Source organism: Syngnathoides biaculeatus, chromosome 6 (genome assembly GCF_019802595.1).
Source record: "Syngnathoides biaculeatus isolate LvHL_M chromosome 6, ASM1980259v1, whole genome shotgun sequence".
Classification (NCBI taxonomy): Eukaryota; Metazoa; Chordata; class Actinopteri; order Syngnathiformes; family Syngnathidae; genus Syngnathoides; species Syngnathoides biaculeatus.
Genome location: NC_084645.1, coordinates 32,261,935 through 32,280,545, shown reverse-complemented (window position 1 = coordinate 32,280,545; position 18,611 = coordinate 32,261,935). Strand labels below are relative to the sequence as shown.

At 40.8% G+C, this 18,611-nt stretch overlaps 1 protein-coding gene across 7 annotated transcripts in view; it reads left to right on the top strand.

The window, feature by feature from the left end:
• Positions 1-18,611, top strand: part of tln2b (talin 2b) — a 95,303-nt gene that overhangs the window by 30,614 nt on the left and 46,078 nt on the right. For 6 of the 7 annotated variants that reach the window (XM_061822857.1, XM_061822858.1, XM_061822856.1 and 3 more), the window contains exons 2-9: positions 5,715-5,877; positions 5,977-6,074; positions 6,210-6,339; positions 8,079-8,234; positions 9,129-9,271; positions 16,991-17,118; positions 17,407-17,470; positions 17,844-17,948. In XM_061822857.1, the coding sequence (XP_061678841.1) occupies positions 5,742-5,877; positions 5,977-6,074; positions 6,210-6,339; positions 8,079-8,234; positions 9,129-9,271; positions 16,991-17,118; positions 17,407-17,470; positions 17,844-17,948 (960 nt within the window). In that variant the 5' untranslated portion in view covers positions 5,715-5,741. Of the gene's footprint in view, positions 1-129; positions 151-5,714; positions 5,878-5,976; positions 6,075-6,209; positions 6,340-8,078; positions 8,235-9,128; positions 9,272-16,990; positions 17,119-17,406; positions 17,471-17,843; positions 17,949-18,611 lie in introns of those variants that run through there. The other variant, XM_061822859.1, reaches the window with a different exon arrangement.

Here is an 18,611-nt window from a genome sequence, read left to right as displayed (position 1 = left end):
ACCACCTCTGCGACCCTTGTGAGGATAAGCGGCTAAGAACATGGATGGATGTGTAACTGGTGGAGTAATCAGGCTTCATGCAAAACTGATATCGCAGTCATTAGTTTCTCTCTCTGCAGATGGCGTCTGTGTTTCCTGGACCTGATCAAGGTGATATTTGCTAGTTTTGGAGAAAACAAACCTATACTGTTTCGCAGGCCTCCTTAAATTCACAAAGCTTAGCTATTGCCACTGTTCAATCAGCATTTGTAAATAGCATTGAAAATTGATCTCATGATGGACATATGACAACCCAATTATGGCTTTTCAACTTGATCTAAATAGGTTTTCACAATGTGATCGTTTGTATGTGAATCTGTACTTTTACTGATCCAAGGCTGTTATGTAAATCCTTACAAAATATTTTTGTCATTGGTGACTTAAAAGACAAAAACATTACATTCCAAGTCCTCATTTATAAACAAATTGCTATGATTCAGCACAGTGGAGTATTTGGACAGAATATGCGACGTTCTGTGTTCAAATCTTAGCTTGGACGTTTCTGTGTTGCGTGTGTTTTGTCTGGCCACTACGGCTTCCATCCACATTAGAAGAAGAAGAAAAAAAACGCGTGTAGGTTCGCCTGTCGTGAATGTGAACGTGAAGGGTTGTCTATATGTGCCCTGTGATTGACTGGCGACTAGTCCAGGGTGGGCCCACATTAGATGGGATCGTCTTCAGCCCACCCTGAAAAGTAGAAGCGTTTGAATGGGTGAAAACTGCTTGAACATGCACTATACTGTATAAAAGTGTTTATAGATTGATGCTGGTTAAAAATGTGCTCCCACTTGTTTATGCTCAGGGATTCTAATCATCCTCCAAGGTTTCGTCATGTGATTCCTGCCGTACTCTCTCTCTGAAGTGACGGATGATGCTGACAACATAATCTAGAAATCCCCTACAGTGCAGTAAACCTAAATAGATTCCATCGCACGTAACCTCGCTTATCGCTAAAGAGAGATCTCAAGAGCCTTTGCCCGTATATGTTAGTCCATAAAGAATAAATTAAGAAAAGAAAAAAACTGCTGAAAATCTGCACGTTGTGAATATTAAACATGCGTGTATGGTTGTGTATGGGGTGCACAGCCATGTTGCGTTGTCATGCTGGTGGAGTATCTGGGGAAGCGCTGCATGCGACAAAAACTCGGCGGGGCCTCTTAGCGATCCCGTCAAAAGGAGAGCTTGTGCAGTGCCATTACCTCCTCTTTCTTTGGGGTTGTCCTTTCTTATTTGGAAATAAGAAAAAGTCTTTTTTTTTGGCGAGAACCCACGAGAGAGGCACAGGCGGCCTCATTCAAAACTTGATCCTTATGGAAAATGTACTTTCCAGATTTTCGACTCCTTGACTCAAAACATTTCCTTGATGATTTTTGGACGAAAAAGTGGCTGAAATCATGTCATATTCATTTTTTCCCCCCTTTCCATCTTTAGAATATATAAACAAAAACATATTTCATCTTGACACTCAAGCTGTTTAGTTGTTGGCTTCTCTTCAAAATATTAATGGTACACAAGGGAACATGAGCTAATTTTACTACAACAGCCTCCAACGTGATCCAAAACTTGAATCCACTTTTGTTTAAATTCACAGGGAAACAATCATATATATATATATATATATATATATATATAATATATATATATATATATATATTATATATATATATATATATATATGAAGAGTTTGTTTTCAAAACGAGACATGGGCATTTTTTTCAGATTTACGAAACTCCATTCGGAGCTGGATAATTTTGGCACGAGTTTCGTAAATCTGAAAAAAATGCCTATGTCTCGTTTTGAAAACAAACTCTTCATATATATATATGGCGGCATGGTGGGTCAGCTGGTAAAACGTTGGCCTCACAGTTCTGAGGTCCCGGGTTAAATCCCAGACCCGCCTATGTGGAGTTTGCATGTTCTCCTCGCGCCTGCGTGGGTTTTCTCCGGGCACTCCGGTTTCCTCCCACATTCCTAAAAGATGCAACATTATTGCCCCAAGGTGTGATTGTGAGTGCGGCTGTTTGTCTCAATGTGCCCTGCGATTGGCTGGCAACCAGTATAGGGTGTACCCCGCATCCTGCCCGTTGACAGCTGGGATAGGCTCCAGCACTCCCTGTGGCCCTTGTGAGGATAAGCAGCTAAGAAAATGGATGGATGGATATATATATATATATATATATATATATATATATATATATATATATATATATATATATATAATGAGATACAGTAATTAAATACAGTTTCCATTGCATCATGAGAGTTTGGTTGGCGTCGCACACTACAATAGAGCTTTACTGTTTAAAAAAAAAAAAAGTTTATATTCATTGCGGCACAAGGAAACTGGGAGCTCTTTTGGCTTCCAGAAGTAGGCCGAATTACGCAATCGCAAGGAAGTACTGTGCTCACTAGTGTCTAACGTAGCCGATAAGCTGCTAAGTATGCAGCAGAACTGACTGGGATGCCACGATCGCGTACAACCCACAGGTTGTCGGGCTTTCATGGAAACAAAGTGCAACATAAATATAACCCGACAGCTATGACAAACGTGCAACAAACTAACGGTAACATAAACACACAATTCATCTTATGTTAATCCTTATCATTCATGAACATGAAGGTTCATTGACATCCTTACTGCGGCAACAGTTCAATGCATCATGGGAATCAGGAGGGCTGTAACTAACTATTTTTAAAACTGAAACTGTTTTCAATTCATCGGTGCATCAGATTTTTTTATTTATCAATTTATTAAAAAACAGGAGCATCCATTATTTCAAGCTGACAGCTCCTAAAATGCACAAATATATATGAATTATGATCCAGTTCTTTGGTCCTTAACGTGTCAGAAATATTGATAATTGTTTTCCAAAGTAAAAGTCCTCCAACTGTCTTATTTTGATGAAAGAGAAAGATAATCAGTCTGCTTGACTATTAAGCTCGTGCACATGACGTCACCATTTTCAAGGCGCCATATTGCCGGTCAAACAGAGCTGCTCGACATTGTGGGAGACATGGAACCGAATAATACCAGAGACCTGTTGTGCTGTTGGTTGTCACAACAGATGAGACAGACATTCAAGGAGGTCATTCTATAGAACACCAACTGAAAAGACCAGAAAAGATCGATGGATTTCAGGAAATAAACGTGATGGCTGGGTAGGAATTATTCTTCTCAATCTCAAATCAATAAAAAGTATTTATAGTACCAAGTTGGCTCATTTGAGAACAATGCTCATTAAAAAAAAAGACATCTATCGCAGAGAGGTTTAGAGGTGTGTGTGTTCATGTGGCTGCAATACGCTTCAGTGTAGGAGGAGCCAACTCCCCATCCTCTTTTTTTCCCCAATCATAGTTAATGAATGCAAGTTTGTATAAAACTAGAAGTCATTTATTTAAAAATTTGTATTTGTATTGAATAGTAGCTGAAATGATCTATGGATTTCGGCAAAGGTTAACGTCTACCCGAGTACGCTTCCGCGTTCACGAGCCGTCTCCTTGTTGAGAACAGATCTAGCAGTGAAGTATTTGTAGCCGTCCAGACTTTTCTACGCTTTCTAACATTTCCATACAAATCTCGACGACTTACTCACCAGATACATGTGTAGATCCAGTTGTCCAAGACGAGCGGAAGCGAATTAAAAGTCCCATTTCGCATCTGCAAAAACGTCAACTTCGGCATTAAGTATGGGTCCTCTATCCCAAGTTTCTCTCATTTTTCCACGTACCTTGGTTTATTATCACCTTCTAAATGTTTAACAGTATCGGACAAAACTCTGGGTGTCGTGCTATAGGACATATTTTTGTTTTGTCTCAACGGAATTGACTGGCAACAATGCTTTGTTTGACCGACAATATGGCCAGTCACGTGATTTCGGTGCACGAGCTCTATAGTAATTATATTAATAGTTACTGCTTTATTATAATCATAAATGTACGTATTAATTATTTACTGTTGAGCAGCTGAAATTCCAAGGATTTGAACAGTTTAAAGTTAAACCTAGTTTCTAAATTGATTATCAGAAAGTATTGATTAGTTTTGATGAAATTCCTTGTTTATTCATTGATTAATTTTTGTGCCTCAACTTCAAAGTGAGCATAAAATTTGGCTCCTCCACTAATTTGCATCAACACAAAAAAATATCCAGTCCCACACTTCATTGTGAAATAACGCAGCTGTCAACAGGCAGGAGGGGGGGTACACCCTGAATGGGTTGCCATCCAATCGCAGGGCTCATCGAGACAAACAGCTGCACCCACAATCACACCTGGGAGCAATTTAGAGTGTCCAATTAATGTTGCATGTTTTTGATATGTGGGAGGAAACCGGAGTGCTCGGAGAAAGTCCACAAAGGCACGGGGAGAACAGGTAAACTCCACACAGGCGGGGCCGGGATCGAACCCCGGACCTCAGAACTGTTAGGCCGACACTTTACAGCTACTCCACCGTAAAATTATTTCACAATAAAGTTTGTGATGTTGTACTTTACCGCATTTGTTCAAGTTTCCATTAATACCTGCTTGTTTCATTAGTTGTTTTTTTCATTTCATTTTAAACTGATGTTACAGTATGTTACTGTATTTCTACACTTGTGTTTTTTTTCTTCTTTTTACCGTCAGTAATAAATAATTTAACTCTCTTTTTATGGCTTAACCAAAATGCTATGATGCAGGGGAAACTAACTACTGTATAATGACTTTATTTTGCTGTTTGATATATTTTACTACATGGATGACAAAAGGCTTGAAGACTTACAGACTTGACGCTCAAGTTGAAAGGGTCCTTTTTAGGTATCCATTTTTGCCCATCTAAGTAAGTCTCTGACGCCCTGAGCCGCTTGACCTGTATTGCAGAATGTGACAAAACACCCACTAATTTGTCTCACAGTTGAAGTCTTCCCTGTGCGGAAGTGAGCAGGCTAGCAGCAAATAATGATGTGATGGTGGAGGAGGAAGAGGAGGAGGAATGTCATTTTCATTGCTTTTTGCTCCGGTGTCACTGCACATATTATGGAACGTCCACTTTATTTTCTCAGCTGAAAGTTTGTTACTTATCTACTTGTACTATAACACGTACATGACACTTTAATATGAGAACTTTGGGGGGGAGACATCCAGCTGCAAAGCACAAATACAATTTGCCGAAATCACTGCAGGGGCATAGTTGATTTATGCTTTGCCTGATGTGTTTTTTTCCACTGTTTCACTTTTTTAAATACACATGTCATGTCATGCAGTCGTACAGGCATAAATGTTAAAAAAAAAAAAAGATGTTTAAGAATCATAACAATCAGTTAACTAAGTCAATCAAACATTAATTCTCATGTTGTTCAGCTTGCATGATTGTACCATTGCTCTTCTGTGAATGCGCCTCGACTGCAAAAAAGAGTTTTGGCAAAGTGCTCCGTTGCAGTTGTTGAACTTCTTTATTAGTTTGTAAATTCACAGTATATTAGTCATTTCTGCTGTACCCAACCAAACTCAGCACAGCCAGTAGTGAATTACTATTTGACAACACTGACCTTTTCCTTCGATTTTGACCTGAAAGTTCCAGCTTGTAGTATCAAGCTGATATTATCAAAAGTATTTATTATATGAAATTGCCACTGGTGGGGGTATCTGTGGCTCAAGCAGTTTAACTCCCATTCTGAAGCAGGATCCACCATGTCTTTTAGCTCAGTGAGGCCATTCTACCCTCCAAGATGGTGGCTTTGTCACTAAAGATCTGCGTGCGCCAATGCAACGTGGTCAAGACGATGCAGTTTGAGCCATCCACGCCTGTGTATGACGCATGCAGGATAATACGGGAACGCGTCCCAGAAGCGCAGTCTGGACAAGGTTAACATACAATTGAGCTCATCTAAATCCAATGAAGGATGTTTATTTTCATCTGCATGTACTCGCACATTCACGGTTTCCCGTTGTGTTGTCCTTCAGCTTCCGACTACGGTCTTTTCCTATCTGACGATGATCCCAGGAAAGGAATCTGGCTGGAGTCTGGAAGAACCCTGGATTACTACATGCTGCGAAACGGAGTAAGATTAAGTAGTACAGCGTGAGGTGGAGAAGTGTCAGTGTTCACGTATCATCTGCTAATGTGATTTCCATTTTTACATCACGCCCTGCACGGTGTTCCTCTGCTGAGAACTGGTTGCTCTTTTGCCTTGCAGGATATTTTGGAGTATAAGAAGAAGCAAAGACCTCAGAAGATCAAAATGCTTGATGGTGCGGTAAAGACCATCATGGTGGATGACTCCAAAACCGTCGGGGAGCTGCTTGTAACCATATGCAGTAGAATAGGTGAGTGATCATCCTCCCCCAATGCGGCTAATAAGAATCTGTTTCGCCCATCGTCCAACGCTTAAATTATTCATGTTCTATTTTATTTTTAGTTCTATGGATCGCATTTCGCACATGCTGAATGTGTTATCGTGTGTTGTTTGGGTAGTAGTAAAAGTGTTGTCACTACACTGGAAAAAGTCCTTATCGCCTCTTGTTTGGAAAATAGGCATCATTCATCACATGGTGAAAGTCAAGTATCCCTCAAGGCCCAAACTCCCTTCACGACTATTTTCCCTTCTCTTGTCACTTTTAAATACTGCGGGTTGCAATCAAGCTGACAGAGCGACGTGTATTTGACAAAGTGTTATTGGAAAATGTCTGTTTATAGAGTTCATTGCATTAGCTTGTGCTAAAACGTTAAGACCCCAGAAATAAGATGGGAAGAAAAACAATTCACTTATATCCACAATATTAATATAATTGTGCTTACCAAATACTAATTTGTGGGCACAAAATAAGTAAAATGGTTCTCTGAAATATTCTCTAAGTTTACTATCGTTTTAATGAAAAACTGACAGAAAATGTGGAGCACCTTTGCTATAAAGTGCTGTATTATTTACTTCAGATTTGTTTAAGGCTGATGTTATCAAATAAGAGTTTTTGTTGGCTTGTCGCTGATACCTTTTTGGGACAATACTATAGTTTGAAAAATTTCACAGGAGGAGGGAATGCGTTGCGATAACGTATATTTGCCAACAATGGACAGCTCATTCCTCGAATTTACGCGGAACATAAATAATAGAGCACAAGCGCGGCGATATAGTTCTGGGGAAGGCTTGCTTGCTGTCCCATGATTGTATTTCCAGTCAGAGATGAAAAAAAATCCTCTCGATTGGTACGCCTGCCGCTGGCACACCCAGATAACGTTTGCACAAACAGCGAAACCGGTCCTTGTTCTGAGTCCACCACAAGAGCAGGTTCTGCACGGTGAGAATTTGTGGTGTTTATAAGATGGATAGATACAAATAATTATAGACCTCTTGATGATGGAGGAATAATTCCCAGATCTCTTTGAATTTCAATAGTGCAGGCCCAAAACATGTTCAAATTATTTCCCCTTTTCTCGATTTCCCTCATGGACTAAAGCTGTGCATTGAGAAATAGCATATTCTTTAAATCAATTTGACAGCTCTCTTTCATTCACCGCACGCTTTGATTCTGCAAACGCCTGTGCCTCCTCCTTTAGCCCGAAACATGCGATTAGTTGACGTCATACTCCATTATTAAGGAGTAGTAAGATCGACAAGCGGACTAGTCGACCAGTCTAGTGTGGGATTTCCTCAAGGTTGTTCCTGCGCTTGTAATACAACCTGGCTCTCATTAGTCTACTTAAAAGCCTTTCCGTAATATTGATTCCATGCAGTGCCAGCCAGGCTTTTCAGAATGTCTTTGTAGCTCATCTCTCGTCTAAAATAAATGCAGCTATTCTCGCCCTGTCCAGAATGTAACTTTCACGCATACCTGTACCTGAGCATTTATGGAAAAGCTGCGCTCGATTTCCCTAATCAACTGTCCAGCCCACTGCTACTTCATGGCCACAAATTCGTATTTCATGTGCACATTATGCTCCATTAACAAAAAAAAAAACTGAGACGGGAGAAGAAAGATACGGAGGGACAGGATATTCTTTCCATCATCAACACAAGCTTCTTATTGATTCTCCTCCCCTGAGAATCATCCTGACTTACTGTTTTCAGGAATCACCAACTATGAGGAGTACTCACTCATTCAGGAGGTGACGGAGGACAAGAAGGAGGACGGGATAGGGACACTCAAAAAAGACAGAATGCTATTACAACGAGATGAGAGGAAGATGGAGAAGCTCAAAGCCAAACTGCATACAGATGATGATTGTAAGTCTGGGCCATTAATCGCCTTCTATTGAATACGGCTATAGCGCTCCACCAGCCAAAATTAAGAGGACTCCAGTAGAGTCAATTTCCATCCCTCAAGTCTGCATTCAGTTATCGTCGATAGTTATTTCTTGGACTCAATGGCCATTTTAATACTTCCTGGGCAACAATAGGCTCTTACCTCAGGTCCCAAGGGCGCAAAAAGAAATCGACTGTACGACCCCAGTGAACGCACGATTTTGTACAGCTAATACCTTACTTGTTCATTTTACCAAGATGTGTTATTTGCTGTGTGGGAACACTTTCGAGAGGTGCTTTTGTGTTCAAGCGTGACACACAGCAAACTCCATAAAGGCATGCTTGGCTCAGTTTGGAGTGTAAAAACAGAATTGGCCCACTCAAATCCATAAATCAACCAAGGCCTCTTTTCTTACAAATGTTCATCTGGATCACTTTTTAATTCATGTAGGTCTAATTACCAGATTTACAGATACTGTTGCCTACTTAATGTTGTCTTTGGTCCTTATTTTTATATCAAGGAGAAAACACCATGCTCTGTGCATATACTAACTTGATTCTTTTATTACAATTTACTGCATGAACGTTTTAAAGGTTTAAAGCTATTATGGCTAAATATTTCCCAAGAGAATGCCAATTACAATGACAAAACATACTCATATCAATCAAAAGAAAATCGTTTTCAATTCTGCAGGAAAAAAAAGACAATTTGCACCCTGCAAAAGATGTTGATGTTCTCACTATTAATCAAGATGATCATCCAACTAAGATCGTGTGTCTAATCTTATCTTCAGTGTCGTCGTCTAACAACATGTTGGTTATATGAGCATCTATTTATTTGAGTGCGGGCCAACACAATGTGTATTGATTGTACAGTGAATTGGCTGGACCATAGCAGAACCTTCAGAGAGCAGGGAGTGGAGGAAAGCGAGACACTGCTGCTGAGGCGCAAGTTCTTTTATTCAGACCAGAATGTGGACTCGCGGGACCCGGTCCAGCTCAACCTGCTTTATGTCCAGGTAAGACAGTAATGTACCTAATGGTCGTGTAACTGGATTTACATAACATGGTTCAAGTGAAACTGCTCCATAGATGTGAATATGACATAGGCACCAACTTGAACTATGCATTAAGCCCCGCAGTGTAAATTGAGCCATAGAGACTTGATGATACAATCATTTATTATAACAGCGTAATAACACTACCCCATGTGAGAGGGTAGTTTGACCCGGTAACTAATACACAGCACATTAGCAAAGAAACAGAAAAAACAAGTACCACATGGGCAGACGAGAAAATAAAGTTGCTCGACAGTGTGATGGAGTGTTTAATATATCTTGTGGGAAGACGTACTATAATTTGTGGATGTTTGAGCAGACAATTTAACAACAAATCTTGGAAGATGAGGTTCAGCTTTATAAGAACATCCATTTAAGTCGATGTAGTCATTTTTGTGTTTCTTTTTTTTTTTAATTTTCGTAAGCGTGGGTCGACCACTGTTTATAAATGGCGAGCGCCCAGCAGTCACTAAAGCGTTCCCTAAGGGGTGTTAGCTACTCATCAGAGTTTGCACTCTGCTCACATCGCCACATTCCCATTAGCCTCTCCTCCCCGGGGAGAAGAGTATCCCACTTACACTCACGAAGCAGCAGACACTCATGCATGGAGCAAATAGTTGCAACAGACAACTTTAAAGGAACAGAACAAGCTTCTGCTTTAAAGTTGTTAGTTGCAAAAATTTTTTTTTCTCTCCATGGCTTTCCTTACAACTGTTTATTTTATATTGAGCCAATGTTGTGAAAAGAACAGCAGAAGATAAAAAGTGACCAACAAAGGTATGAGTCTACAGTGACTACAATGATGATGATGAGAGGGTACACCCTGGATGGGTCCCTCGCAATCAAAGGGCAAATAAGCATTTATACTCATATTCACACCTAGATATCATTTATAGTTCTCCATGAAGCTAACATACAAGTTTTTGGAATGTGTTAGTAAGCCGGGGAAAATGTAAATTTTCACACAAGAAGTCCTTCAAATGGTAAAAGGCAATATTGAATAGATTTACATACATTAATTTCATTATGTGAAGTGAAGAAAAAAGAAATCAACCAATCTTTGAAATGCCAAAGTAAAAATGCTCTTTTAGGCCCTACACAATCCATGTTTGAGCGAAAATACATCAGTTCAAAGGATAGGAGTTTTGATGCGCATCCCGTGTCTGAGATGCACAAAAATGAGCAGGGATGCACAAAGCATGATGAATCTGCGTCCACAAACGCACAACATTGCTCACCCACTACGTGAGTGTTGCTGAAGACCTTTAGCAACTCATCATCCACTGAAAGTATTACTCGTCTTGGTGCCAAACAGATGTAGAAGAGGGCATGTTATCATTCCATAAATACAAAAGGTAGTACTATTTTCTGGATTTTCATTGCGGCAGTATCACCTGGAGCGCCGTTCACGATCCAGCGAGCCGCTGACGGAACGACTTTGGCTCCATAGATGCAAACACGTGGGACACTTTAGGGAAACTTAACTATTTATCATCGTCACTAGCCTGTGAGCACCCTAGCTAGAGAGCTAAAGTGCTAAACGGTTCGCTCTGGGTCACTCGATCGTGGTGTCATACAGAAGTCAAGAACTGGCAGACCACGCTCCCCTGCGGGGGCACCGCAACGCAATGCAGGTTTTACGGTAGTGGTAAAACAGACCGACCAATCACATTGTCAGCAGCCGTCCTCATCACTCAATCAAATCTGCATCTCAGGCTCTAATCGCTGATTATGCGCAGCCCAGACAGAGATGAGGAGAAACGTAGCAGGGGAGACAGATACTCAGCATGAAAGTGGAGTTAAACATTTGGAATAAATTGTGCTAAAAATGGTTAGTATCATTTTTGTTTGAGCTTCTCAGTAGGAAGTTCTCACTTGGAGCTCTTATTAAAAGTGAAACCCCATTATGAACCAAAGCGTATGTTTCGAATAAACATCCATCCACTTTATGAACCGCCTATCCTCACAAGGCCTCTCCCAGCTATCTTTCCGCAAGAGGCAGGGGTATGATTTCTTGAATTAAAAAATGAGTAAAATTGTTTGAGAATTGGGTGGCACGGTGGGGCAGCTTTAGAGTGTTGACTTCACAGTTCTAAGGAGCCGGGTCCGCCTGTGTTGGGTTTCCATGTTCTCCCCGTGCCTGTGTGCGTCTTCTCCAGGCACTCTGGTTCCCACATCCCAAAAAACATGCATTCATTGAAGATTCTAAATTGAGTCTGATTGGGAGTGCGCTTGTTGTCTGTCTCCATGTGCCCTGTGATTGGCTGGCGACCAGTTCAGGTTGTACACCGCCTCCTGCTCAATGACAGGTGATATTGCCACCAGCACTCCCGCGACTCATGTGAGGATAAGGAGCTCAGAAAATGGATGGATGGATGGATGGATGTTTGAGAGTTCACTGATGTGTCGAGATGCCAAACAGAAAAGGAGAAACACAGAAATGTATTTTTCTTAGGTTCGGCAGTTTATTTCAATATGTATAATATTCTCTTTTTATGCAACTGGTCTTGTTGTGAAATGTAGCCCTACTTTTATTTTGTAAATGAGATTATACATTTGTACTTACTGTATACAGTGTATATGATTAGCAGGTTGGAATTTGTAAGATGTCTAAAAAATGTTTTATTATGTTCTGATATCGTATCAGTGGCAGTGAAAATATAAATAAACCTGCCACAATAATATTGTTTATAGTGAAGGTTCTTGGTAAAATATATTCTAAAATAAATCATATTGTGGCAGTCCTAAACTCATATAATATATGGAGAGAGAACCAGAGTAATTTATAGCGAAAGAAATTGTACAAAAGATAGTTTGACAAAAGTAATAAATCTGCCATAATGCGGTACCACAAAGCAAGAACCGTGACATGGCCAGGGATTAGTGTATCTGTCTATCTATCTGACGATAAAGTTAAGATAGTGATTGCTCTTGGGCTGGGACTCATTGTTTCCATGACATGTGCATCTGAGGATTCACATAGTTGCAAGTGAAAAATTATCTACGCGTTTAAAAATCCCAGCAGCTCCGTGACGAGGGGCGCTCGCCACCTGCCTACTCACGAGCTAACGAGCTTCCGGGGCTGCTCTTCCGTGGCAGCGTCACCTCCTCACTTATGGATTTAAATAACAGCACTGAAATTGCGCCATCCAGTGAATATGCATTGTCAGGATGTAATAACTGTACACTACAATGATAGTAATGGGCCCTGTAATAACAATCTCACATAAATCTCAATCGCTCCAGATCACCCCCGATGTGAACAAAGGTGCTCAAGTTGTCAGAAAGTGTAGGAGGAGGTTGCTCATCCTGGGTGTCCAAGTAGATGGGCAACCATTTTAACAATGCCCAGCAAGGTGAAATCCAGCAAAAACCGACACATGCTGTTTTTGTTATTTTGGTGCTGGTCTTGCATGCTGATGAAAATCCTGCTTGTCAGCTGCTCAGGTGGCAAAGATAGAGATGATTTTTTTTCCTGCTTCCAAGTCCGTGTCTCAACACGTGGCATTTTTATTTTTAATTCAAAAATAAACTTCTTGTACCTATGTAATGATTTCACAAAATAAACGACCATTTTCACATCATGAGTATGACCGTAAAACTAAGGGACGAAGACCAAAGGTTTACCTCATCTGTATTCATTTAGCCAGCTTGCCCGCTGTTCACATCTCTCCTGTTGTTGCCTCAATATTTTTCTTACCCCCCGCTTCCTTCCCTTCCAGTTCATGTGTCCACTCCCTCTCTCTATCTCCCACACATTGTGACATAATCGGACACATCCCCACCCTGGGATCCACACTGCTGCAGTGTGCGGAGCTCACGCTCACAACGCGGAGTCATATTTCCTGTCACAACAACAACTCCGCCTCCTGCCCCTGCCTCGCAGTTGCCCTTCTCCATTTATCTCTGCCTCATTGTCTCCAACACACTCCGATTGTTACACTGACAGATTAGATCAGCTCATCTCATCGGAGAGGCTCTAATTTGACATGGTGTTAAAAAGGCCAGAAAGAACAAACCCCAGGCTTCCATGACTAGGATACTTTTCGGTGCTGCACCCTTTTTCCAAAATTACAAGCGATCACTCCCTCTGTTTTCTCCCCCTGACTTCATGATTAATCACTTGTGTTATTTTTCGAGAACTCTGGTTTTTGCGGATGTTTTTTGGCTCTCCATTTTGATGACTCAAAGATTAGCTAAGATGTTTCTTAATCGTTTTGTCTAATGTCAACACATATTGGACACTCTGCCAATGTACGCCTAATCCCTCCGACAAGTTCGCCACTCCCTCTCTGTCATGTATTTGTGTTAAGAACAGGATAAGCCGCTACGGCAATAACTTCACCCAAGAGTCCTACTATGCACCTTCCACTCAATTGCCTAATTTTAGATAATTCCCACAGCAAACTGGTCGTGACAAGATCTTTTATTTGAAAAGCAGGACCCCTTGAGGAGTTTCCGCTGGAATTTATCAGAGAAGGATTTATTGTTCCAGTGGAGTTAATGCTACTTGGGAAAACAAAATACAGTTAGTCTGAGAAATAAGTTGTAATCGCATTCAAATGTTTAATAATCACCATTTTGTCACAGTTTGAATTTATTTTATTTTTTTACCTCGAATGGGCATCAAACGTTCCATTGGTGGAAGAAAAACTTAACGACATTAAAATGAAAATAATACATGAGGAACAGGAGGAAGCATAGCTTCAATATCTTGTCGCCTTTTTTACAAATACCTCATATTTCCTAGTTAGCATGTTGAAGAAACACAGTGTATGTGGACTCACCCTCCAAATTCCGGATCGTTACTCATGCTCACAATCACAAATCACTTCTGAAACAGAATTAAATCATTAGCCCTTGTTGTATTCTGAAATAAAAAGATCTTAACCAATGAAAAATGCAATTTCATTATTTGAAAACTATCCACTGAACTGGAAAGAGTATGCTGGCGTGTTGTATCTCCTGCTTCTTAATTTAAAGTTCTTTTAACTTTTAAAAGGGCTTCATTTAACCAGGATCTGTCAAGGACAAGCGTAAAACGTGGTTACCTCAGTGCACAAAATTCTTGCTGCCTGTGACCAGCGGCCTCCTTTCTAACTAGCTAGCTAGCTAAATGGATGGCTAGCCATCTAGTGTTGGAGCCTTCTCAACTTGCTCACATTGGTCATTGTCCCCTGCCAGTTTGTATTTTTGAAAGTAAATGTGGTATGGCAGTACTTTCTGCCCTTGTCAGAATTAAGTACTTGAATTTTCTAAGATGAGATTGATTTTAGCTTGAACATTTGCTTTTTCACCTCACTTATTCGCCTATTCACTGTGGCACTAATAATCATGAATACTTGTACTGTATATTGTTTATAGTTATCATAAATCCATAATAGCTGGAGATATATTAGATGGTACACAAGATGGCCCCTACTCATGTGGTCTCCTTGGTATGGTGCTCTCTGGTATTGTCTATGTTTTAGTGTTTTATGGTCGCCTATGGAATAAAGTACATAAGGAAAGACTTGCTAACCATCAGGGAGTCTTCCCCGGACTTTTTTTTTAACAATTCTCGCAGCATTTGGGCCCTACTAGGGCAGGTCCAACTATCAGAGCCAAATTCCTCGTGTGTTTATTTACATACTTGGCCAACAAAGCTGATTCTGATTCTGAGATAGATTAAAATAAGGAGACTTGGTGTTTGGTCAATTTACTGACACAACAAAGTATATATGTCTTTTCCAAGCTGATTTACTGTATTAGCAAGTATGCTTCGTGAGCACTGCTGTCAGTTGCTTCGGGTATCCCTGTTTCAGCATTTCTATATTTGTACTTCGCTGTGCTGCGCCGGGTGACCTTAGCCTGTTTGCGTCATAGTTCGAGATGTCTTGTGGTAAATACACTTCCCTTTGTGTCGGTCAAAAGCCGTACAACCAGGGTGCCGTATCACTTCCCACATCAGCTATGAGAAAAGTCAGAGCCGGTCTGGAATACCTTGAACGGTAACATGATCCAATTTAGTTTTGAGTCTGCCGATATAATCCCTGCCACTCATTGAAACGCAATTCTGCTTTGAGTTACAGGTGAGAATTTTCAACATAGAAGTTGTGGTTTGTCTGATATTTTATTTATTTTATGCGGGTTTTTTTTTTTTTTTCTTTGATTTGAGGCAAACATTTCAAGTACCAGCACTGTGTGATGGCAGTGAACTCAACTCAGATCACTTCACAACAAGGAGCAGTTTGACGTAGAGGACACATTTTCAAAGGAGAGGCTTCACCCTATTAAACGCAGCTGTCAAATCTTGTTGTCGGCCCAGACAAAAATCAAAGATATTTACTTTTCGCGTATGTAAAACAACCACATACCGTTGCCGTTTGTCCACTATCTTAATGTTAACCTAACTGGAAATGCCATAGATGCGCCAATGAATAGCATATATGCGGCGGTGTTGTTAAAACAGATATTTGAACACAAAAGGGGCAGCAACGCATGTATGTCATATAAGAATGCGTTATCATTATATTCTGCGAATGACAAATATCACAACAGTTTGCGAAATCACTTAGAATACTTGAGTGAAACTTTGTTCGTTTGTCTTCATGACTGTACTGTATTATACTGCTGCCTGGCAATCAAGTCACACACACCAGACGGAGCCGAAGTGAATTAAGCATGAAATGCAGAGTATTTAATTCACTCTTTTTTATTTCATTATGTTGTTACGTTAAATAATTATGTTGTTATATTCAATTATATTGTTGTATATTGTAGCATCCCAGGCCAGAACAGATTAATAACATTTCTATTCATTTCAATGGGGAAAAAGTTAACACTAGTACACCGGGAGCAGTGTGCAAGTTAATTCAATGTAAATAATTCTAAAAAATAATCACACACAACAATGCACGGTAGTGTGGTTCACAGATGGGACATGTAAGGGCTAATTTTCAAAGAACCTCGTCTACAAGAGCTTATGTGCTCCACTCGCCACTGCACTGGGGAAAGGCCTCATCAGCACAAGCGCAGGAGATTGTTGTCCTCATTACAGTCATAATCCGCCGCCTAGTTGTTCACTTAAGTAATGAGAGTGAATAAGAATGAGTCCAGTCAGAGCCGCGTGGGCATACAGTTGGCTCACCCGTGCTAAAAGCACTGATGGGGGCCTTCTCACTATCAGCAATGCTCTCATCTTTTTCAAGCATTAATTTTTCAGCACTAAATTAGAAAGCAAGAGAGAAAGATGACTTGTCTCTAGAGAGCACAGCATAGACACTCGCACAAAACCCTTTCAAGGATGTCAACAAAAGCTTCACCCTTTCTAACCTCCTCTAATTTCATATTGACAGCCAGCCTGACTGAATAGACACCGGAATTGTGAAATGTACCCCTTTTTGGGTAATGGAAAAACACAGTTGGAAAATGGATTTGGTGTCATTAATGGTCGTTATGCAATACAGTGAGGCTAGGCTGATGTTGAAAGACTGATGGGAGTGTACTTTTTAACGTGTGCTGCGATAAGCAGATGAAGATGATAGATGAAAAAGAATGATCTTACTTTTGTGTTATGAGGACATTCAAAACATACTCTTTGATAAAGGGGCCATTGTACATTTGGAATGAATCCTCAAAGCTTTGCGGTTGTATACTACATTTGTTACTTTTCTCTCCTTTTCCATATCTCTCCTCCAGGCCCGGGATGACATATTGAATGGATCCCACCCTGTCTCCTTTGATAAAGCTTGTGAGTTTGCGGGGATTCAAGCTCAGATCCAGTTTGGACCCCACGTAGAGCTCAAACACAAGCCTGGATTTTTGGAGTAAGGATTTTGTAATCAAATGCTTTCAGCTCCAGTGATTACAATCGTTCTCTACGCCGTCAATGCTTTTAAATTGTCACTTCCCTGCTGCGTATGTATTGCGATGTTTTCCCTTACATATGTTTCCCCAACTGGAAAACTCCAGGGTGATATCAGCTGTTGCAACTGTTTTCTGCTCTTTAGGCAGTAGGACAAGAATGACCTCATATGATGAGCTATGTTCATAGAAAGGGAAATGCCTGTAGCTCAAAAACAGCAAGCATGTAAGAATGTCATTTCTCTTCATAGCCTGAAGGAATTCCTGCCGAAAGAATACATCAAGCAAAGAGGGGCAGAGAAGAAAGTATTCCAAGTATGTACACTGCACGGTTTCTTGGGTGTTTTGGGAATATTGCTCATCACAAAACTGTTCAAATACATTCATTCATTCATCTTATACCGCTTGTCAGAGTTCGGGTCGCAGGGGCAGTGGGTCTAACATGGAGATTCTAAATTGCCCGTTGGTGCGATTGTGAGTCAGAATGGTTGTTTGTTTCTATGTTCCCTGCAATTGGGTGGCAACCAGTTCAGGGTGTACCCTGCCTCCTGCTCGTTGACAGCTGCGATAGGGTCCAGCACTCCCATGACCCCTTGCGAGGATAAGTGGCTAAGAAAATGGATGGATGGATGGATGGATGGATGGATGGATATATGGTATGATGATTCTCATCATCTTCTGTGTGCAGGATCATAAAAACTGTGGAGAAATATCAGAAATAGAAGCTAAAGTGAAATACGTAAAACTGGCCAGATCGTTGCAGACATATGGAGTATCCTTCTTCCTTGTGAAGGTAAGGACCCAAAACTCTACGCTAAGTGGATTAAGCCAATGGTGTAAAATATGGATCCATTTAATCTGATTTTGAATTTTAAAAAAAGTAATGCAATTGTAACTGACATAATGAAGTAACTTGAAGATATCGGCTCCTATATTTGGGGGAAGTGGGCGTCTGTCGCTCCTGAAGTCCACCAGGATCACCGTGGGCTTCTTCAGCTTGATGCAAAGATGCACCAGTCCACCAGGTGTTCAACCCCCTCTCTGTACTCGGACTCATCGTTCTTGTCATGATTCCGCACCTCACCAAACACAAGCTCGCTCAGTCTCTCTCGGAGCCCGTGCACAGTTGTCCCCCCCCACTCCCTCCCCCCCGACTTCTTGATCCCATCCCATTCCAGATTCAGACACCTTCGTTTCCTCGCAGACAGTCGCAAACTGTAAGACTCTCATCACCAATTCACAAAACACAAATGCAAGGTCGCAACTCCCTACGGTATATACTAATCGTATGTACTGTAATTGCGCAATTTCCAGGAGGAGGGAATACTTTGAAGTATTATACTGTCGCAAAGCTGCTGTTGTTGCAAAGCTTTCATAAGATCCGACTCTCTGTGAGACCGTAAAGGTGTCTGTTGTTTGTGATTGGTTGAGTGAGTCTGGCCCGTCCGTGTAAGGA